This window comes from Periplaneta americana, chromosome 3 (genome assembly GCF_040183065.1).
Source record: "Periplaneta americana isolate PAMFEO1 chromosome 3, P.americana_PAMFEO1_priV1, whole genome shotgun sequence".
Taxonomy (NCBI): Eukaryota; Metazoa; Arthropoda; class Insecta; order Blattodea; family Blattidae; genus Periplaneta; species Periplaneta americana.
In genome coordinates this window covers 153,557,322-153,575,253 of record NC_091119.1, presented here as the reverse complement: position 1 = coordinate 153,575,253, position 17,932 = coordinate 153,557,322, and the positions used below count along the sequence as shown (strand labels likewise).

General features: G+C 36.3%; 1 protein-coding gene across 1 annotated transcript in view; it reads right to left on the bottom strand.

The window, feature by feature from the left end:
• LOC138696681 (medium-chain acyl-CoA ligase ACSF2, mitochondrial-like) overlaps positions 1 to 17,932 on the bottom strand; it is a 37,490-nt gene that overhangs the window by 1,816 nt on the left and 17,742 nt on the right. The window contains exons 5-12 of the mRNA XM_069821966.1: positions 17,607 to 17,724; positions 17,350 to 17,445; positions 14,455 to 14,600; positions 13,703 to 13,871; positions 10,777 to 10,875; positions 7,969 to 8,117; positions 5,020 to 5,161; positions 2,321 to 2,431 (exon numbers count right to left, since the gene is read on the bottom strand). Of these exons, the coding sequence (XP_069678067.1) occupies positions 2,321 to 2,431; positions 5,020 to 5,161; positions 7,969 to 8,117; positions 10,777 to 10,875; positions 13,703 to 13,871; positions 14,455 to 14,600; positions 17,350 to 17,445; positions 17,607 to 17,724 (1,030 nt within the window). The remainder of the gene's footprint in view (positions 1 to 2,320; positions 2,432 to 5,019; positions 5,162 to 7,968; positions 8,118 to 10,776; positions 10,876 to 13,702; positions 13,872 to 14,454; positions 14,601 to 17,349; positions 17,446 to 17,606; positions 17,725 to 17,932) is intronic.

Genomic DNA, 17,932 nt, shown 5'->3' with positions numbered 1-17,932 from the left:
AAACATTCTGTGTTTTTCTTGAATTAACTATCATCTCAACATATTGTTTCACAGAGTAGATTCTTTTATATCACTCTTTTTATTACGGTGAAATCCCTGTTGCACGGGAGAAACGAGTGACCTCGTACAGGATAACAGTGCTGAATTATCTGAAACTTGGCAGTCATTGTTCAATATATAAGGCAACGTACAACAGTGTTATTGTCCACAACTGTGAAGTAACAGCGCGTCTGGCTGCGAAACCAGGTGGCCCGGGTTCGATTTCCGGTCGGGACTAGTTACCTGATTGAGGTTTTTTTCCGGCGTTTTCCCTCAACCCAACATGAGCAAATACTGGGTAACTATCGGTGTTGGACCCCAGACTCATTTCACCGGCATTATCACCTTCATCACATTCAGACACTAAATAAGCTAAGCTGTTGATAAAGCGTCGTAAAACAACCTAATAAAAAAACAGTGTTATTTCGATTCTGTCCGCCACAAGGATCACTAAACACACGTAGTTCTTTCACTGAGTCAAGTTCACTTACGTAGTCATTGAAAAATGTGCAGACTTCAATGGGGCCTCGATTAGCTTGTCCTTCATGATAGCAATAAAACTGTGCTGTATTGTTTTCCTGATTATGGATTCCAAACACAAAAAGCCACAGTTTTCTTAAATAGAACATTTCCTGTACAAGAAGACAAGAAAGGGGAACACTTTGCATAAGTCGAACACTAGATCGACTACGTCATTTCTTTCTTCACGTAATTTTATTACCTCTTGTTGTTTTATTTTATAAAATTTTGATGCTCGTCGTTTGTGAACTAACTATTCTGCGAAAGCCATCGTTTTGTATTTTCATTAAGAAAAAAGTATTTAATTCTGGCGTCTTTGTACAGGCGAATGTTCTATCAGTGCCATTAGATATACATATTTCCTCTTTTTAGTTTTACCATCGTATAATGTAGTGATTATTTCCATTTGGTCTTCATCTTTAAAATTTTCAAAAACCTTGTGGAACAACAACAATAAAACAAACACCAAACTGCAGCATATATTATATGTTCACAGAAATATTTAGCAGTATAAATATATCCAAATAACACACAACAGTTCTTTCCTTCATGATAGACCAGGCAGTTTTGCTGGCACAACTCCTCCTTTTGAAGTTACGTATTCTTTTCCTAAGATCTAGATTTCTTGCGTTTTTCTTTTACATATTCATCGATATTTCTTACTCCCTTTCTTCTCCAGTGTATTTCTTCACTATCAGAATTACTTTCACTCAAGTTGTTATGAATGATTTACAGACAACGAACTTACAGCCACACTGACAGCAAATTAGCAAATTTAAACGAGAGACAGACTTCCTACCTGACATCTGGTGGTGATGCTTACAGTATTGATTGGAAAAAGGAAGAAAGTCCGGACATTCTTCCTTATTCCACTAATTAAAAATTTTACTGGGCTGTTACTTCATTGTTATTGCTGGTAGACTCCTCCTTTTTCCACTAATCGATGGGTGGATGGCTCAAGAAAAAAATGTATATCTCAGTCTATTTTCGAAAAAAATTGGACTTTCTTCCTTATTCCAATCAATATTGTACTGTTCGTTTCATGCTGAGCCCTACATTAGTAAAATACTATTATTACCCTCAAAGAATCTGCTTGCAATGCTCGCCAATGCCTTTGAAATTTATGATGCAAAAAGTGGGTATGAGAGTTTCTTACCCGATGTAAAGATAATTTTTTGGTCCTACAGAATTATCTATTACGGTTACAATTGGAGAAAGAATCGATCCGGTACTGTGGATTGAGCCTCGGCGTAGTTCAGTGGTTAGAGCGCTCGACGCGTAGAACCGAGGGTCCGAGTTGGATCCCCGGCGCCGGAGCGAATTTTTCTCCATTAATAACCATTTCTTACCCGAGCTTATCGGTTTGTTCCGTCATTCTCATTTCATTATTATATCGGCATCACTATAATAATGACTTCATAGCATCTGTATTTTATAATAAATTCTTAAATAAATCCATGCTGATTGCTGGCCTCATGACCACGTGCCTCAGAAGAGGTGAACGATCATCCAAACAGAACGGAATTATCGTGTGATTAGCACGATGATCTCCCCCAGCCGTTATAGCTGGTTTTCGTAACCGTATATCGCTACTTATCGTAACTCCCCAAATTAATATGATACTGGGTGGGTACCGTTTCCATACATTGGCCGAAATTTCATGAGAAAATTCCTCTCTGTGAGGGACTCGAACCAGTGCTCATTCCGTGATTCGAGTCCTTAGACCACGACGCTACGACGCGGGACTTTTCATGCTGCTCACCTTGTCCTTGCAGTAGTTTCTGATGTCGTCTTCTGTGAGAATCGCTCCATCTCTGAGTCGAAGGTACACACAAATTTCCTCTCCCACTCTCGGATCAGGAACGCCGAAAACCTATGAAGTTCACCTTCTTATTTAGTGGCATGTTAAATTATTTCATTTACATATTGTATATCTTATGAATAATATTTGAAGAAAATAATTTATAAGTACAAATATATTCGCAAAGTGATAAGGGAACTGAATTGTACCGAAACCCATAATGATGATGATGACAATAATAATAATAATAATAATAATAATAATAATAATAATAATAATAAATTTATCGCTAAAAAGATATATTTTATATGTATAAAAAAGTTTCTCTAGCACCCCAGAAAGAGTACATTCTCGTACTCTGGGGGGATTCCACAAAATTTTAACATAAATATTTTATTACTCAGCAGAATAAAAAGTACAAAGGAAAAAAATAACACATATCACAATAATTGAAACTTTATATTTTCTCTCTAAACAATAAAATTTTTAATTTATTTTTTAAAATAAGGAGCATTAGCAAATTTTATCTCGTTATAAAATCTTAGACCGATGTTGTTACTTTAGTTATAAACTACAGTGTTGGTACATTTAGGTTCTGCCAAGCATATGTTGTCTGATCTTTTATTTTTATATTTATGTAAATACAAATTATACATATTTCGGGTACGAAAGTCCATAAGACATTGTTATAAATTTGATGGATATTAAATACTTCAAATTCAGAATAAAACAGTTCTGAGGGATAATCAAGAGGCTTATTAAGACATATTTTTATTATTCGTTACTGTAGTAGTGTTATTGACATGAGGGAGGTGCTAAAAACACAACCCTCATCCTATAATACCATATTGTAATAAGCCTATAACTTCTATTAATGCGAGTTAAATCAATCCTATAATATGGATAGCCAAATAATTTCGTAGGATGACAAAATAGTGAATAATTTTTCTTAATCTAATGCAAAGAGTAAGAACATGTTTATCACAACTTAGGTGTTGTTCGATTATTACTCCCAGATACTACTTAACTTGAGGAGATCCATTTAGAATAAGAGAGTTACAATTGGACGGAGTTACGCAATAATAGACCAACCGATAATTTGAAAAAATGAGATATTTGCACAAATCTATTGATGGCAGGCTAATTTAACTCGGAAAAAAAAATCAAGAATGCGATATCTGAATTTTGCTGCTATTTATAAGCAAAAATTCGTTTATTGCATAAAATTCATTTATTTATTTTGCTTTGAAATATTAATTCAACTGCTGGTCTCTTATCAACAATGGGTTAGCTTTTTTTGGTATTATTTGTGCTATTTTTTGTAATGGTACGAATGTTATAATACTTCTTGCATAAAATGTTGTATAAAAACAGATTTATTTCAATGGCTAATATCTCGAAACAGGTTTTTGGCGCTTGGATCACTATAGCTAATCACCGTCCAATTATTAGAAGAACAATTAGATGTATGAATTTTTAAATACAAGAGCAAATCAGAAGATTTCATACCAACAGATATTAGAGAAAACGACACAACCGAAGTTTTAGTACGATTTAAGACAAGGTTGGAATCAAACCATTTTTTAATCAATTTAATGCCATTACTGGCATTAAGTTAGGTATCATCACAAGTTTTATCCTCAAAAAAAGAACATCGGTATCGTCCGAGTACGAATAAATCTTACCATTGAATTCTTCTAAATTAATTGCTAGTAAATCATTAATATACAAAAAATATCATTTTCGTGGCGCTGATTTCTTTTTCATTCACAAGTGATAATAATAATAATAATAATAATAATAATAATAATAATAATAATAGTAATAATAAAAAATATATAACGTAAACCCTTCTAATGAAGGACATTCACCCAAAAGTTTTTGGATAGAAATTCCAAAAGGAAAAAAAAAATGTTTTAACAGACGTATCTTAGTAAGTTATACACAGTACCAGTCTTACTAATAAACCGTGTATAGTTTTTATACGAGACTTATGCAAAGTTGAGACAGAAAACTTTACTAATAAACCATGCATAAGCGATGGATGTATAAACAGTCTGTGACTATACAATGGGAATTGCTTTGCAGTAGTTATATACACAAAACCCCTTGTTTAAGCGTTGTATATAGAGGAAAAAAATGGCCGCCCCTCTAACAGCTGTTCGTGTCGACTGTCATTTTATGATGGTTGCCTATAACCAAAGAAGAACAAACCAAAGAGCACAGAATAATTAGAATAATATTGCTGTAGCTTGTACTCTTTGACCAAAATATAGTATGGTAATCGATTAGAGCCAGTTGTACTATCGATACTTAACACGCCACACTAGAGCGCTCTACCGGATGCAATAGAGAACCTCAGATATTATATTATCTTTCGTAACGAAGTAATGACGAAACTATGACTTAGCTGTGTAACAGTTATATTGTTATACACGACTTATGTAGTGATTATTAGTAAAGAATTTACACACGACGTATAAATGAGCTACTCATTATATAAGTATAAGACAGTTAAACGTCTGTATATAGAGTTTTTATTAGTAAGACCGTAAATATATAACGGTACATTAAAATTTCAAAGTTACAGATTGTGTCCATTGCTGTATTTGTGTGTGCATGGATTCAGGATTTCGATAAAAAGATAAAATTAACGTTACCTCAACTTCCATAACGTCAGGATGTTCCATAAAGAAATCTTCCATCTCCGCTGGAAAGACTTTGTCTCCGATTCTGATGATCACGTCCTTTATGCGTCCTACAATTCGTCCCCACCCTCCTTCCTCCAGAACGAACTCGTCTCTGTTGTCACGGAAAACATAGAAATAATCAGGATGTTTATAAATGCAATTACGTGTCTTAAGACGTTTCACAATCTTCGTTTACTGTCTTGGCGGACACGAGTTTCAACTTCGTGCCGCAGGAATAGTGTGACCAAACACAACGAAGGTTTCCACACTGATAACAGATAAATAGGCATTATCTGAGCAGAATTCAAACCTTCAATAAATTATTATTGAGAGTTACACACACAGTTTTTTATACTGATTGTGAGTAGGTCAGTGATTTACAACTGATGCTCTCTGATGTCATTCATCTCTTTTCTCGTTCTCATTCAATTTTTTTCCTATGGTTCTCATTAAGCAGATAGGCTACTACAAAGCTCGAGGACATCGAGTCAGGGAGGTCAGCTCTAATTCAGCCATCTGAACAATGCTAATGATGTAGATGAAAAATTAATTTTAATATTTATCTAAGAGTTGTAATACTGGGTGTTAATTTCAAAGTGTGTCATGACGTCACTGTTGTTGGGTCACCGATTTGAAGCGAGTTTCAACTTATATGTTAGAGAAGTTGCCTATTATTTAAGGCGTTCTTCAATCTGAACTTGAGAACGTGTATGGTATAACTTGAACGTCGTAGCAAGAGATGGCGGTCTGTACAGTCTGTGTGCTACCATAACCTCTTTCGAACTGTGTTTTGCGCCGGCAAGTCGTACGCAGGGTATTTTTTATCATCGGTTGCGTACGGTAACATTCCACAACACAAATCAAATGCCCCGTGTCCATGTTGACCGTCGAAGTTAATGTCAACAAATACGTAAGTAATCGTCTTAACCCTCTCCCCATATCCCGACAGTACGTATTTCCAAACAGTTCACATTCCTGCCACTACCAGCGTTACCGTACGTATCGGTACGTACTCTTCAGAATGAACGCCGTACTTGCTAGCCAACTTCTCTGCCTCTTAGATTATACACCTGAGCTGCGGAAGTGTAGGAAGATTGAATTCTCTAGGCTCATCAGCTAGCCACATGACGGCATACACGAGCCAAGACACATTTTGAACTGAACACCCAGTAGTTGTTCGAATATAAAAATGATATTTTAGTATAGAAAATATAACTCTTTTATAATGGCGCGATATTATTTCTTTTTCCAAACACACACACCATATATATATATATATATATATATATATATATATATATATATATATATATATATTCATTCATTCAATCAGTGTTCTGCCCGAGGGCTGGTCTCTCACTGCAAAACCAATTTTCTCCAATCTTTCCTACCTTTCCTGTTTTCTGCCTTTCGTCTATCATCAGATATCTTCTTCTGCCCCGAACTTTTTTCTCGTTCACCATTCCTCAAGTGCATCCTTCAGTAGGCAGTTTCTTTTCAGCCAGTGACCCAACGAATTCCTTTTTCTCTTTCTGATCTCAGTTTCAGCATCATTCTTCTTCACCCCACTCTTTCCAACACAGCTTCATTACTTATTCTGTCTGTTCATTTCACACGCTCTATTCTTCTTCATATCCACATTTCAAATGCCTCTGTTCGCTTCTCTTCACTTCGTCGTAATGTTCATGTTTCTGCCCCCATACAATGCCACACTCCATGCAAAGCGCTTCACTAGTTTCTTCCTTAGTTCTTTTTCCAGACATCTGCAGAAGATGCTCCTTTTTCTGTTAAAAGCTTTATTGGTCATTGCTATTCTCCTTTTGACTTCCTGGCAACAGCTCATGTTACTGCTTATACTGCGTGTTCAGTTCAAAGTGTGTCATGGCTCGCTGTATGCCGTCATGTGGCTAGTCGTTGAGCCTAGAGAATTCAATCTTCCTACACTTCCACAGAGGCGTATTACATATGTGCCAGAGAAGTTGCCTAGCAAGTACGGCGTTCATTCTGAAGAGTACTTACCGATACGTACGGTAACACGTGTAGTGGCAGGAATGTGAACTGTTTGGAAACACGTACTGAGGTGAGTTTTTTCTTACTGTCGGGATATGTGGAGAGGGTTAAGACGATTACTTACGTATTTGTTGACATTAACTTCGACGGTCAACATGGACACTGAGCATTTGATTTGTATTATGGAATGCTGCCGTACGCAACCGATGATAACAAATACCCTGTGTACGACTTGCCCGCGCAAAACACAGTTCGAAAGAGGTTATGGTAGCACACAGACTTTACAGACCGCCATCTGTTGCTACGACTTTCAAGTTATACCGTACACGTTCTCAAGTTCAGATTGAACGCCTTGATTAATAGGCAACTTCTCTGACATAAAAGCTGAAACTCGCTTCAAATCGCTGACTCACAACAGTGACGTCATGACACACTTTGAAATGAACACTCAGTAGTATACCGCAAGTATTTAAAGCTGTCCACTTGCTCTACTACCTCATTTAGAATTCGCAAGTTTACCTTCTTTATTTTTCTTCCTATGACCATTCTCTTCGTCTTATTTGCATTTATCTTCATCTCATATTGCTTACAGCTGTCATTTAGCTTTTGTTGAATATTCGTCTGGTATTGAATAATGTCATGCTTATTCACAAAACAACTCTTTACATTACAACAACAAACAGAACAGTTTATAAATCATTTGTAAGTTATAGCATGTAACAAGCAACAATATAACTAAACATGCTGAAGAAAAGATAGCCAACATGATTTCAAATGAAATGAAATGAGACGGGCCGGTTTTATCTGCCATACTCTGTGTTATTGAATTATTTACAGTACTGGACTTAATATGTCTAGTAAATTCAAAATCAAATTTTAATATTACTATATAATTTTATCATGTCTCACCCAGTTTTTGCCCATCCGTCACGTCCCATAAATTCTCGAGTCTTTTCTTCATCGTTCCAGTATCCCAACATACGACTGTAGCCGCGAACACACAGCTCTCCAGGGGTTCCCATTGGCACCATTCGACCTTCTTTGTCAACAACTTTCACCTAAATATTTATTTTATCTTTCAATTTTAAGTCTGCTTAATAAACACAAAATAATTCTTAAGTTACCAAATTTTAAGAAATAAAAGTGAAAATTTATTTACAATTAAATTTTATTCGCAATAGAATAATGAGTGTACATAGAGTTACTATCAAAAACCTTCGTGAGGTAATATGCAGGATCAAGGCAAGCGACTTTTAGGGGGAAAAACATTAAAATATTATCATAAAAATAGTCAAAAAGATAAACGAGAATCGCACATTTTTTCTGACAGAAGAAATTTGACATGTTCTTGAGCTGAACGTTAATTTTTATACTTCCAGTATTATAAATTAACAGCCTCAGTTACGGATCAAGGATATGCAACTCCATTTTGGTAATAAATCCAGATTTAGGTAATTTCAGTTTTAGTAAATTTAAGAACAAAATTAAGCAAATTGTTTAGTATTCACGTCCCTTTTTTTCTCTTTTCTTTTTTTTAATTCTTATATACTTATTCATTCCAAATTATATTCTTTTCTTGACTTGACTCTCTACTTTTATCTTTGCATTTATCCCTGTTTTGTAATAATTGTATTAGATTTGTAATTTTATTGAGTTTTCATTATTTTCCATTTAGAACAAAATAATTATTTATAATTGTCCTCGAACACGAGCTTGTTCCGTCCATTATAGGCCTACATATTTATTTTGTTCCGTATGTAGCAATAAATAATAATAATAATAATAATAATAATAATAATAATAATAATCTTAGGTCTGATTAGTGGAATATGTTACTAGCCACGGATGTGTGCAATGAAGGGAGAAAGGAACTGGCAATCCTACCCCATGTCTCCTTTCTTCGTTACCCCGTGAGTGATACCTTATTGATGTCACTTATGAGATTCCAACCTGTCTTCGGACAGTTGACCGAACAACTCTCTTTATAAATTAGTGACCTATTGCACACTATACCCTGCTCCTTGCTTATAAGGCTATTTTCTGAATGACCCCGTGGTTAGCGTTGTTATGGAACTCCAGTGAAGACAGCGAAGGAGCTTATCGCAAAAACTGTTATTGCTGCAGACTCCATTACAGAAAAGTCCAGGATGTTTAAGTAAGTCCGCCACTCAAGCGACTCCAGTGTGTAAAATAATATGTATGGGTTCGTGGTGTTGGATTCCACTCTGAACAATTTTTTTAATTTTCAAATGTTCTGTGGAAGATTTGTTACAGTCCTATTTGTTTCCGTTTATTTATTAAAGTATATGGCGTTTATTTTCATTCTGCTATCAAAGGCTTTTTTGTAAGAATTGTAAATACCTGAATTCCCCCAATTCCGCACTTGATTCAAAGTACGTGGACCGTTCGAATATACCTAATTTCAATTGTATGTGACTGGTAAACTGTTGAAGATAAAAGCCTACAGTAACGTTTATATGAAAGGAAAACTCAACAAGTTTCGATATGCACATCACAATATTTCTACGTGAGCTCCAGCTGTCACTGTGACGATATCGAGGCGATGAATGATTTCTTGCCAAGCACGTTGGAGCATGTCTTCTGGAATGTTCTCAATACCCTCTATGATGCGTTCCCGAAGATCACAAAGGTCTCTGACTGGGGTGGCGTACATTTTACCCTCTTTGACTTAGCCCCAGAGAAAGAAATCGAGCGGTGTTAAATCCGGAGATCTCGGGTGCCAAGCGATCGGTCCTACCCTACCAATCCAATGGCCAGGTAACACGTTGTCTAAAGTCGTACGAACGCCATTTAACCAGTGTGGAGGAGCGCCATCTTGCTGGAAAAGGATGTTAGGCTGCAGGTGTTCAATTTGTGGAAAGAAGAACTGCTCCAGCATCAAAATATGTGATACCACACACAGTTTTCCCGCGACGCTCTTCTTAATGATTTCCGCGGGCTTCGCTTATACGCGCCTTGAACATTTGCAACCATTTCGTTGGATGTTCTACGACCACCATCATGCTTCTTCAACACCGATCCTGTAGCTAAAAACGTATCGTGCCACTTCTTAATGCTTTTAGCAGTTGAAGCATCATGGTTAAACACTCGTCGATACTCCCGAATTCTAACAATTGATTTAAACTCCGCATACAACAACACAGTTTGCGCTTTCATCTGCGGTGTCGCCATTTTGACAATCGATAGAATCTACGAAAAAAAAAAACCGTGTCTGCTCACCATCTACCGACAGGATTCGAAACTTGTTGAATTTCCTGTCATATAAACGTTACCGTAAGGTTCTAGCTTCAACCGTTCACCATTCACATACACTTGAAATTAGGTCCACCCTGTATAAGAACACTCCCATTATTCTTAGATCTCGAACACCAAATCCTATTAAATGGACATTGTATTGACAATTTGACTCCCTCTAGCGACGAAGAGTAACACTTTAACACAGGTTTATCGTTGTAAGTTACTTGGAATGACCTCATCTATTACCTCACGGAGATAGTTGAGTTTTTCTGCACACTGTATGTTTTTTTTTTATTTCATAGAACAGCTTTAATCATAAATAAAAATTGTATTAATAATAAATAATGTATACTGGTATTAGATAATATGGACGTAAAGTTCAGATGTAAATGGAAGATAATCTTTTTATTTTATTTCAAAATTAGGACACAAAAATAGTGAAAATTCTGCTTGTCTTACCTCTGTGTGAGGCGCCACACGTCCAACAAAAGTATGGTCTTTTGGTCCATCTAGAGCAGGTACGAAAATGCCTAATGCTTCTGTCATTCCGTAACCCAACTGCAAAGAAAAATATTATTGAATATCGTAATTACAAAGTAATGTTGCGGAGTTCTAGTTCAGGACTGTTAGAATATAAATGGAGTTGTGTCGATATTGGAGTCTAAAAGAGCGGCTTTATTTTACACAGATTTCTCACATACATCAGGAGGGATATAGGCCCTATTTTTCTGCACTAATTTTGTCTCGTTTATTACGAAACGTACCTGAGTAAGTAGAATGCAGTCGCATTTGTCAATTGCGCCAGAGAGAACAAGTGCTTAAAATTACCGAGTGATATGATTACCATTTTCTCGTTCTCCATTATCTATCATTCTTTTGTCGTCTTTATCATAGTGTTCATCACGATGTCATCATCTTCATTGTTTTCATCACCGTCTGGACTTCTTCGTCTTCACAACATGGTCTCATTACCCTTATCGTTTTCAAATCATCCTTTCAACTTCATCATCGTTATCATAATCTCGCCGGTGTTGTATTCATCTCTGTCTCGTTATCTTCATTTCCATCTTATCGTCATCGAAGTCCTCATTTCCATCATCTTTCCAATGTCTTCATCATCGTCTCTCCATCATTTTCATAGTAATTTTACCTTCGCTATCGTCGTTTTCGTCATAGTCTCTCCATCATCATCATCATCCATTATTTTTATTGTTATCATTTTACCATCGATATCGTCGTATTCATAATCGTATCTCATTCATAATCATCGTCATTTTTTCTTCGCAATCGTCATCTTCAACATCGCATCTCCATCACATTCATCGCTAACGTTTTACTTTCATCATCGTCTCTCTATTATATTAATCGTCATTGTTTTTCCTTCGCAATCGCCATTTTCATCATCGTTCTTCCATCATATTCATCTCCATTGTTTTACTTTTACCATCATTGTCTTTATCATCGTCTCTCCATCATGTTCATCACCATTGTTTTACCTTTATCATGTTGTCTTCATCATCGTCTCTCCATCATATTCATCGCAATTGTTTTACCTTTATCATGTTGTCTTCATCATCGTCTCTCCATCATATCCATCGCAATTGTTTTACCTTTATCATGTTGTCTTCATCATTGTCTCTCTATCATATTCATCGCAATTGTTTTACCTTTATCATGTTGTCTTCATCATCGTCTCTCCATAATATTCATCGCAATTGTTTTACCTTTATCATGTTGTCTTCATCATCGTCTCTCCATCATATCCATCGCAATTGTTTTACCTTTATCATGTTGTCTTCATCATTGTCTCTCCATCATATTCATCGCAATTGTTTTACCTTTATCATGTTGTCTTCATCATCGTCTCTCCATCATATTCATCGCAATTGTTTTACCTTTATCATGTTGTCTTCATCATTGTCTCTCCATCATATTCATCGCAATTGTTTTACCTTTATCATGTTGTCTTCATCATCGTCTCTCTATATATTCATCGCCATTGTTTTACCTTTATCATGTTGTCTTCATCATCGTCTCTCCATCATATTCATCGCAATTGTTTTACCTTTATCATGTTGTCTTCATCATTGTCTCTCTATCATATTCATCGCAATTGTTTTACTTTTATCATGTTGTCTTCATCATCGTCTCTCCATAATATTCATCGCAATTGTTTTACCTTTATCATGTTGTCTTCATCATCGTCTCTCCATCATATCCATCGCAATTGTTTTACCTTTATCATGTTGTCTTCATCATTGTCTCTCCATCATATTCATCGCAATTGTTTTACCTTTATCATGTTGTCTTCATCATCGTCTCTCCATCATATTCATCGCAATTGTTTTACCTTTATCATGTTGTCTTCATCATTGTCTCTCCATCATATTCATCGCAATTGTTTTACCTTTATCATGTTGAATTCATCATCGTCTCTCTATATATTCATCGCCATTGTTTTACCTTTATCATGTTGTCTTCATCATCGTCTCTCCATCATATTCATCGCAATTGTTTTACCTTTATCATGTTGTCTTCATCATTGTCTCTCCATCATATTCATCGCAATTGTTTTACCTTTATCATGTTGTCTTCATTATCGTCTCTCTATATATTCATCGCCATTGTTTTACCTTTATCATCGTCTCTCTATCATATTCATCGCAATTGTTTTACCTTTATCATGTTGTCTTCATTATCGTCTCTATCATATTCATCGCAATTGTTTTACCTTTATCATGTTGTCTTCATTATCGTCTCTCTATATATTCATCGCCATTGTTTTACCTTTATCATCGTCTCTCTATCATATTCATCGCAATTGTTTTACCTTTATCATGTTGTCTTCATCATCTTCTCTCTATCATATTCACCGCAATTGTTTTACCTTTATCATGTTGTCTTCATTATCGTCTCTCTACCATATTCATCGCTATTGCTTACCTTTACCATCTTTGTCTTCATCATCGTCTCTCCATCATCTTTACGCCATCGTTTTTATTTCGCAATCGTCATCTTCATTGTCGTCTCTCTTTACTGCAGGATGATGATGATGACAACAACAATAATAATAATAATAATAATAATAATAATAATAATAATAATAATAATAATTCATTTCTTCAGCGATCATTTTGATTTAAGAACGATTACATTTTCAAACAGCTCACGACTAGACACTGGAAGATTAATGTTCGAAATAAATACAGTATATTTACATCATGCAAAAATAAGGAAGAAAAACGCTCGAAGAGATGAAAAATATGGAAGCGGGAGGAGACTGTAAATAATTAAAGCCAAAATAGGGAGATTCAGAGAAATATGGGAAATTTGACAATTTAATTATGAGAAATAGCTTTATATTTATATTACTATATCAACTCACAACGAAATTATGGACGTTGAGAACCGTCTTAACATCCTCGATCAGCTTTAAGGAACAGGGTGCTCCGCCACACATTGCCACTTGCAGTGAGGTGGGTTTGAGGCCGTGCTCACGTGCAGCGGCGACCATGTCCACGAATAGAGCGGGAGTGCCCAAGACAGTCCTGCACCTGTAATTGGTTACAAAATTGAACAGTTTTGTTGTCACAGATTATGCGTCTGCATTCTGGAACTATGGCAATTCATACTCAGAGCTCTTCATAGTAGGCAACGTGAATTGAAAGATTTCACATGCGGAAAAACAGGGAATTTTACAAGTATGATTATGGACAGAAAATTATTTCTAGAGATCGGTACAATATGAAGAAAATTTTATTTAAATGTGGAATTTATTTTACAAAAATATGGAAATATTAAATGCACTTAAATTATTTTCCTTTCATAATCATTTCTAGCAGGTTTACGTCTTTATTTACAAAATTGTCCTTTAGACATTAGTAGTTTCGTTTGTATTTAATATGCTATCAAATAAAACGCAGTAAGTCTGTCAGTTTCTCAGCATCGCCAAATCCTTACCTGAATGCAGGGATTAGGAAACTCAATTTTTTACACTGAATGGAACAAAAAATAAATTCTCCTTACATTGCCTGGTCTCATCACAGTTTTCTTGATAAAATAAGCTCCATATTTGTAGATATAAAACATAATCATTTTTATTCTTACGCGATGACTGCAATATCATACTTTCCTTACTTCTCCTGTATGATCGTTTCCAACATAATCCGGGGTTCGAATACAGGTGCCGGAATAAGGCACGTGTTGCCACTTCCAAGTCCGCTGAAGATTACTCCTTGGCAACCCGAAACATGGCAAAACTGGGTCGTCGCCGTCACTTTGTTCTGAAATATTTTAAGACGAGCATTGAATTTGATCAGATACAAATACAGAGAAAGAAAGAACAGGCAGGGCAAGTACATGAACTTAGAAAAGCAACTATTTAAAATTTTCCAGAATGAACAAGGCCTAGTCTTCATTACAAAATAGTACCGTGGGTGTGTATACAGACTGTAGACAAAATTTCTTCCGTTTCAGCCAGGTTCAGTAAAGCCTTGGTTTTTCTGAACCTACGCATGCGACGTGCGAGACGTGCGAGACGTGCGAGATGCGACGCATGCGTCGGTTCAGAAAAGCCAAGGCTTTAGTGTACAACACCAAGAGACAGAGATGAAATGAATTGGTGACCTTACGAGTGACTCTCCTCTAGCCTTGAGAATACTTCGGCTTGGCTTGGTTTTTCGAGAGCCTTACCAGGGACAAATCCTTACATTACTTTTGCTCATTGTGCACCCTACATATGCGATGATTGTCGAGGTGCGACGTGTGACCTAGGTGGCATTCGTAAATCCAATGTTGACAGATAGGCTACGTGGTGGACTTAGTCATCATCAGTTCATCACATACACAGGACGCATAATGGGCTAGAAGGAAAACTAAGTGCAAGTATCAGGGCTTCGAAAAGCCCACAAAATTAACAACACTGTTGAGAATATTATTGCAATATTATAATGATGTAACGTACATTAGTGAACTTATAATGGAAGGTGAATATTTCCAACACTTCATCGGGAGTCTTCCAACAAGTTTTAATCAAGTTTCTGACAGGAAGGGAAAATGTAATGATAATTAACTTCAGTAATGTAATTTGTAACCATCAGTCTGTATCTATTACATTATTATTGTCTTATAAAATTTATTGTAAGGACGTGCAATGCATTTTCCTTTAATTAAACATTACTGGTCAGGATTACTATTCATTCTTTATTGATTTAATAATTTATCTAGTGATTATTATTCTTGGGAACGCACCACGTTGCTCATTTCAACGACCGCGTCGAACACAGGACCGTTCTTATGTTTACAGTATAGCTCAATAGGGTCCGAACTAGAGTTGAACGACGATCGAGAAAGCAAGACTAACAGCGCTCGCAAAGCCGAAAACCCGCACGACAATGTTATGTACTCGTACGTCGCGTCGTTAACATAAAGGCTGCTTGTGAATGTTTCAAGACTTCGGGACTTCGGGAGTGATGAACTCTCGAACGTCAAGCAGCCTTGAATCACCAAAATTGTTTTTACCAGACTGAAATTTTATGTACTGTACTTTGGCAACTGTAATTGAATAAAGATTGGGGAACGGATTATTATACACTGAAAGGTAAAGATGATGTGTGTGTATATATATTGTGACAGCGACATGAGATTCGAATTCACGACCAGCGTCCCGCAAGAGAGAAGATCGCGCGGAGCACTTTGGGATGGCGCGCGGCGGAGAGGGGAAAGGGCCAACGCGGCGAGAGAGTGGAGAGAGAGTGCGCGCGCATCTGGTACTGGTAGAGAGGAGAGGGCTCTGGATTTTTCTGGAGTGCCATCTCTAGAGACGCGTGGAACTTTCGAGGCTACGTCGCTGTGGTTATAAATTACGGTCGCGAAGGAACGACAGCAATTTCCAGTTTTCAGTTATTCAGTCAGTGAGTAAGCCAGAGCAAGCAAGCCAGACTTGTGTGCCGGAGTTCGACTCGAGTGTGCGTCCGCATCTGCGTCAGCATCCGAAGGCCTGAGTTCGAGTGCAGTGGACCGCAGTTGGAGGGACCTGAGTTCGAGTGCAGTGGACCGCAGTTGGAGGGACCTGAGTTCGAGTGCAGTGGACCGCAGTTGGAGGGACCTGAGTTCGAGTGCAGTGAACTGTCTCTGAAGGTCTGTGGTTCGAGATACTGTGAACTCGAGTGACCGAGATAGAAGAACTGTGAACTGAGAACTGATAGTTCTGATTTGTAAATAGTGCTTTGTAAATATTAGTTAAGATTAACAGTTCATTGTTGTTCGTACTAGTCCAAGTAAATTGTCATTGTCATCAGTGGAGTGCTATAACGAATACTGTGTTGAGTGAAAATCCAGTTGTTGACGAGAGCGTTCAAGGCGAATTGTAGAAAGAAATCATTGTTGTGACGAATAAATTACATTGTTGTTACTAATAAAATTCACAATATATATATATATATATATATATATATATATATACAATCAAGTAACCTTAGTGACCATTTAGTGTATAATAATCCGTTCCCCAATCTTCATTTAATTACTAGGACCTTATTAAAAAACTAGGAATTTTCTTTTCGTATGTTTGAGATCAAGTGTATAATCTCAAGTAAAAAAATATTAACGTTATGTTTTATGTTTCTTAGAAATGCAAATTTATTTGAGTTTTTTTTCTATTCGTATAATCGTAGGTAATATCATATAATATAACAAGAACATTTTGATAACTAAGATACTGTTCTGTTTTGTCTTTTTGTCTCAGTTAAACATTTATAATGTTATTTATTTCAATAATCTAGCTAATATGTTATTCAAAGTCACGAAATCTTTCCACGCCGACAAAATGGTATTTTGAGAATGATGAGCAAGACTCGAAGCGCACGAGAGTTACGAGACGAGACTCGAAAGACAAATGCAACAAATACAGCGAGCGAGAGCGACAGTTAGTTGTGTTCATTTCTAGTCCGAACTGTCCTTTTTCGGAGCGTGCATCATATATCGCTTAACCGATTCCATCACCTCTAATTCAAAATATATTCAAACACTTACATCAAGTCCTTTAGTTTCGTCACTAAACAATAAATGGATGGTATTCACAACGCTGTGGTGGCTCAGAAGCACTCCTTTCGCGGTACCGGTTGTTCCCTGAAAATATTTTGAACACAAAAAAGTCTTGATTTTTGTAGTTCAAGCTGAACTGAAATAGCTATAAGTACGTGAATTATTTATCACAAAATAATAACATTTCTTGAATTAAAAACGCGTTAATTTTAGTTTTTTTTATTAGAATTAATTTTACAACTTACGGATGAGAACTGGATACTGCATCCTTCATCTGGTTGTATTAATGTCTGCAAGTCTTTAATTTTCTGTAAGAATTTCGGCTGTGCAGAAGTCATGATGTCACTCAGTCGATATGCGCCTCTTTTGTGAATGAACATGAAATGTAAACAAATGCTCAATTGGAACAATAAAGACTCCAATAACGTGAAGAACAACCCTTAAATAATTATAGAAATGCTATGAAAGAAAAATTAAATTGCATTAATATTCGTATAAAATTTTCCACGATTATAATTTTTATATGAAGGGTGTCCCATAAGACAGGGCCATAGTGAGTAGTTCCCTGAAC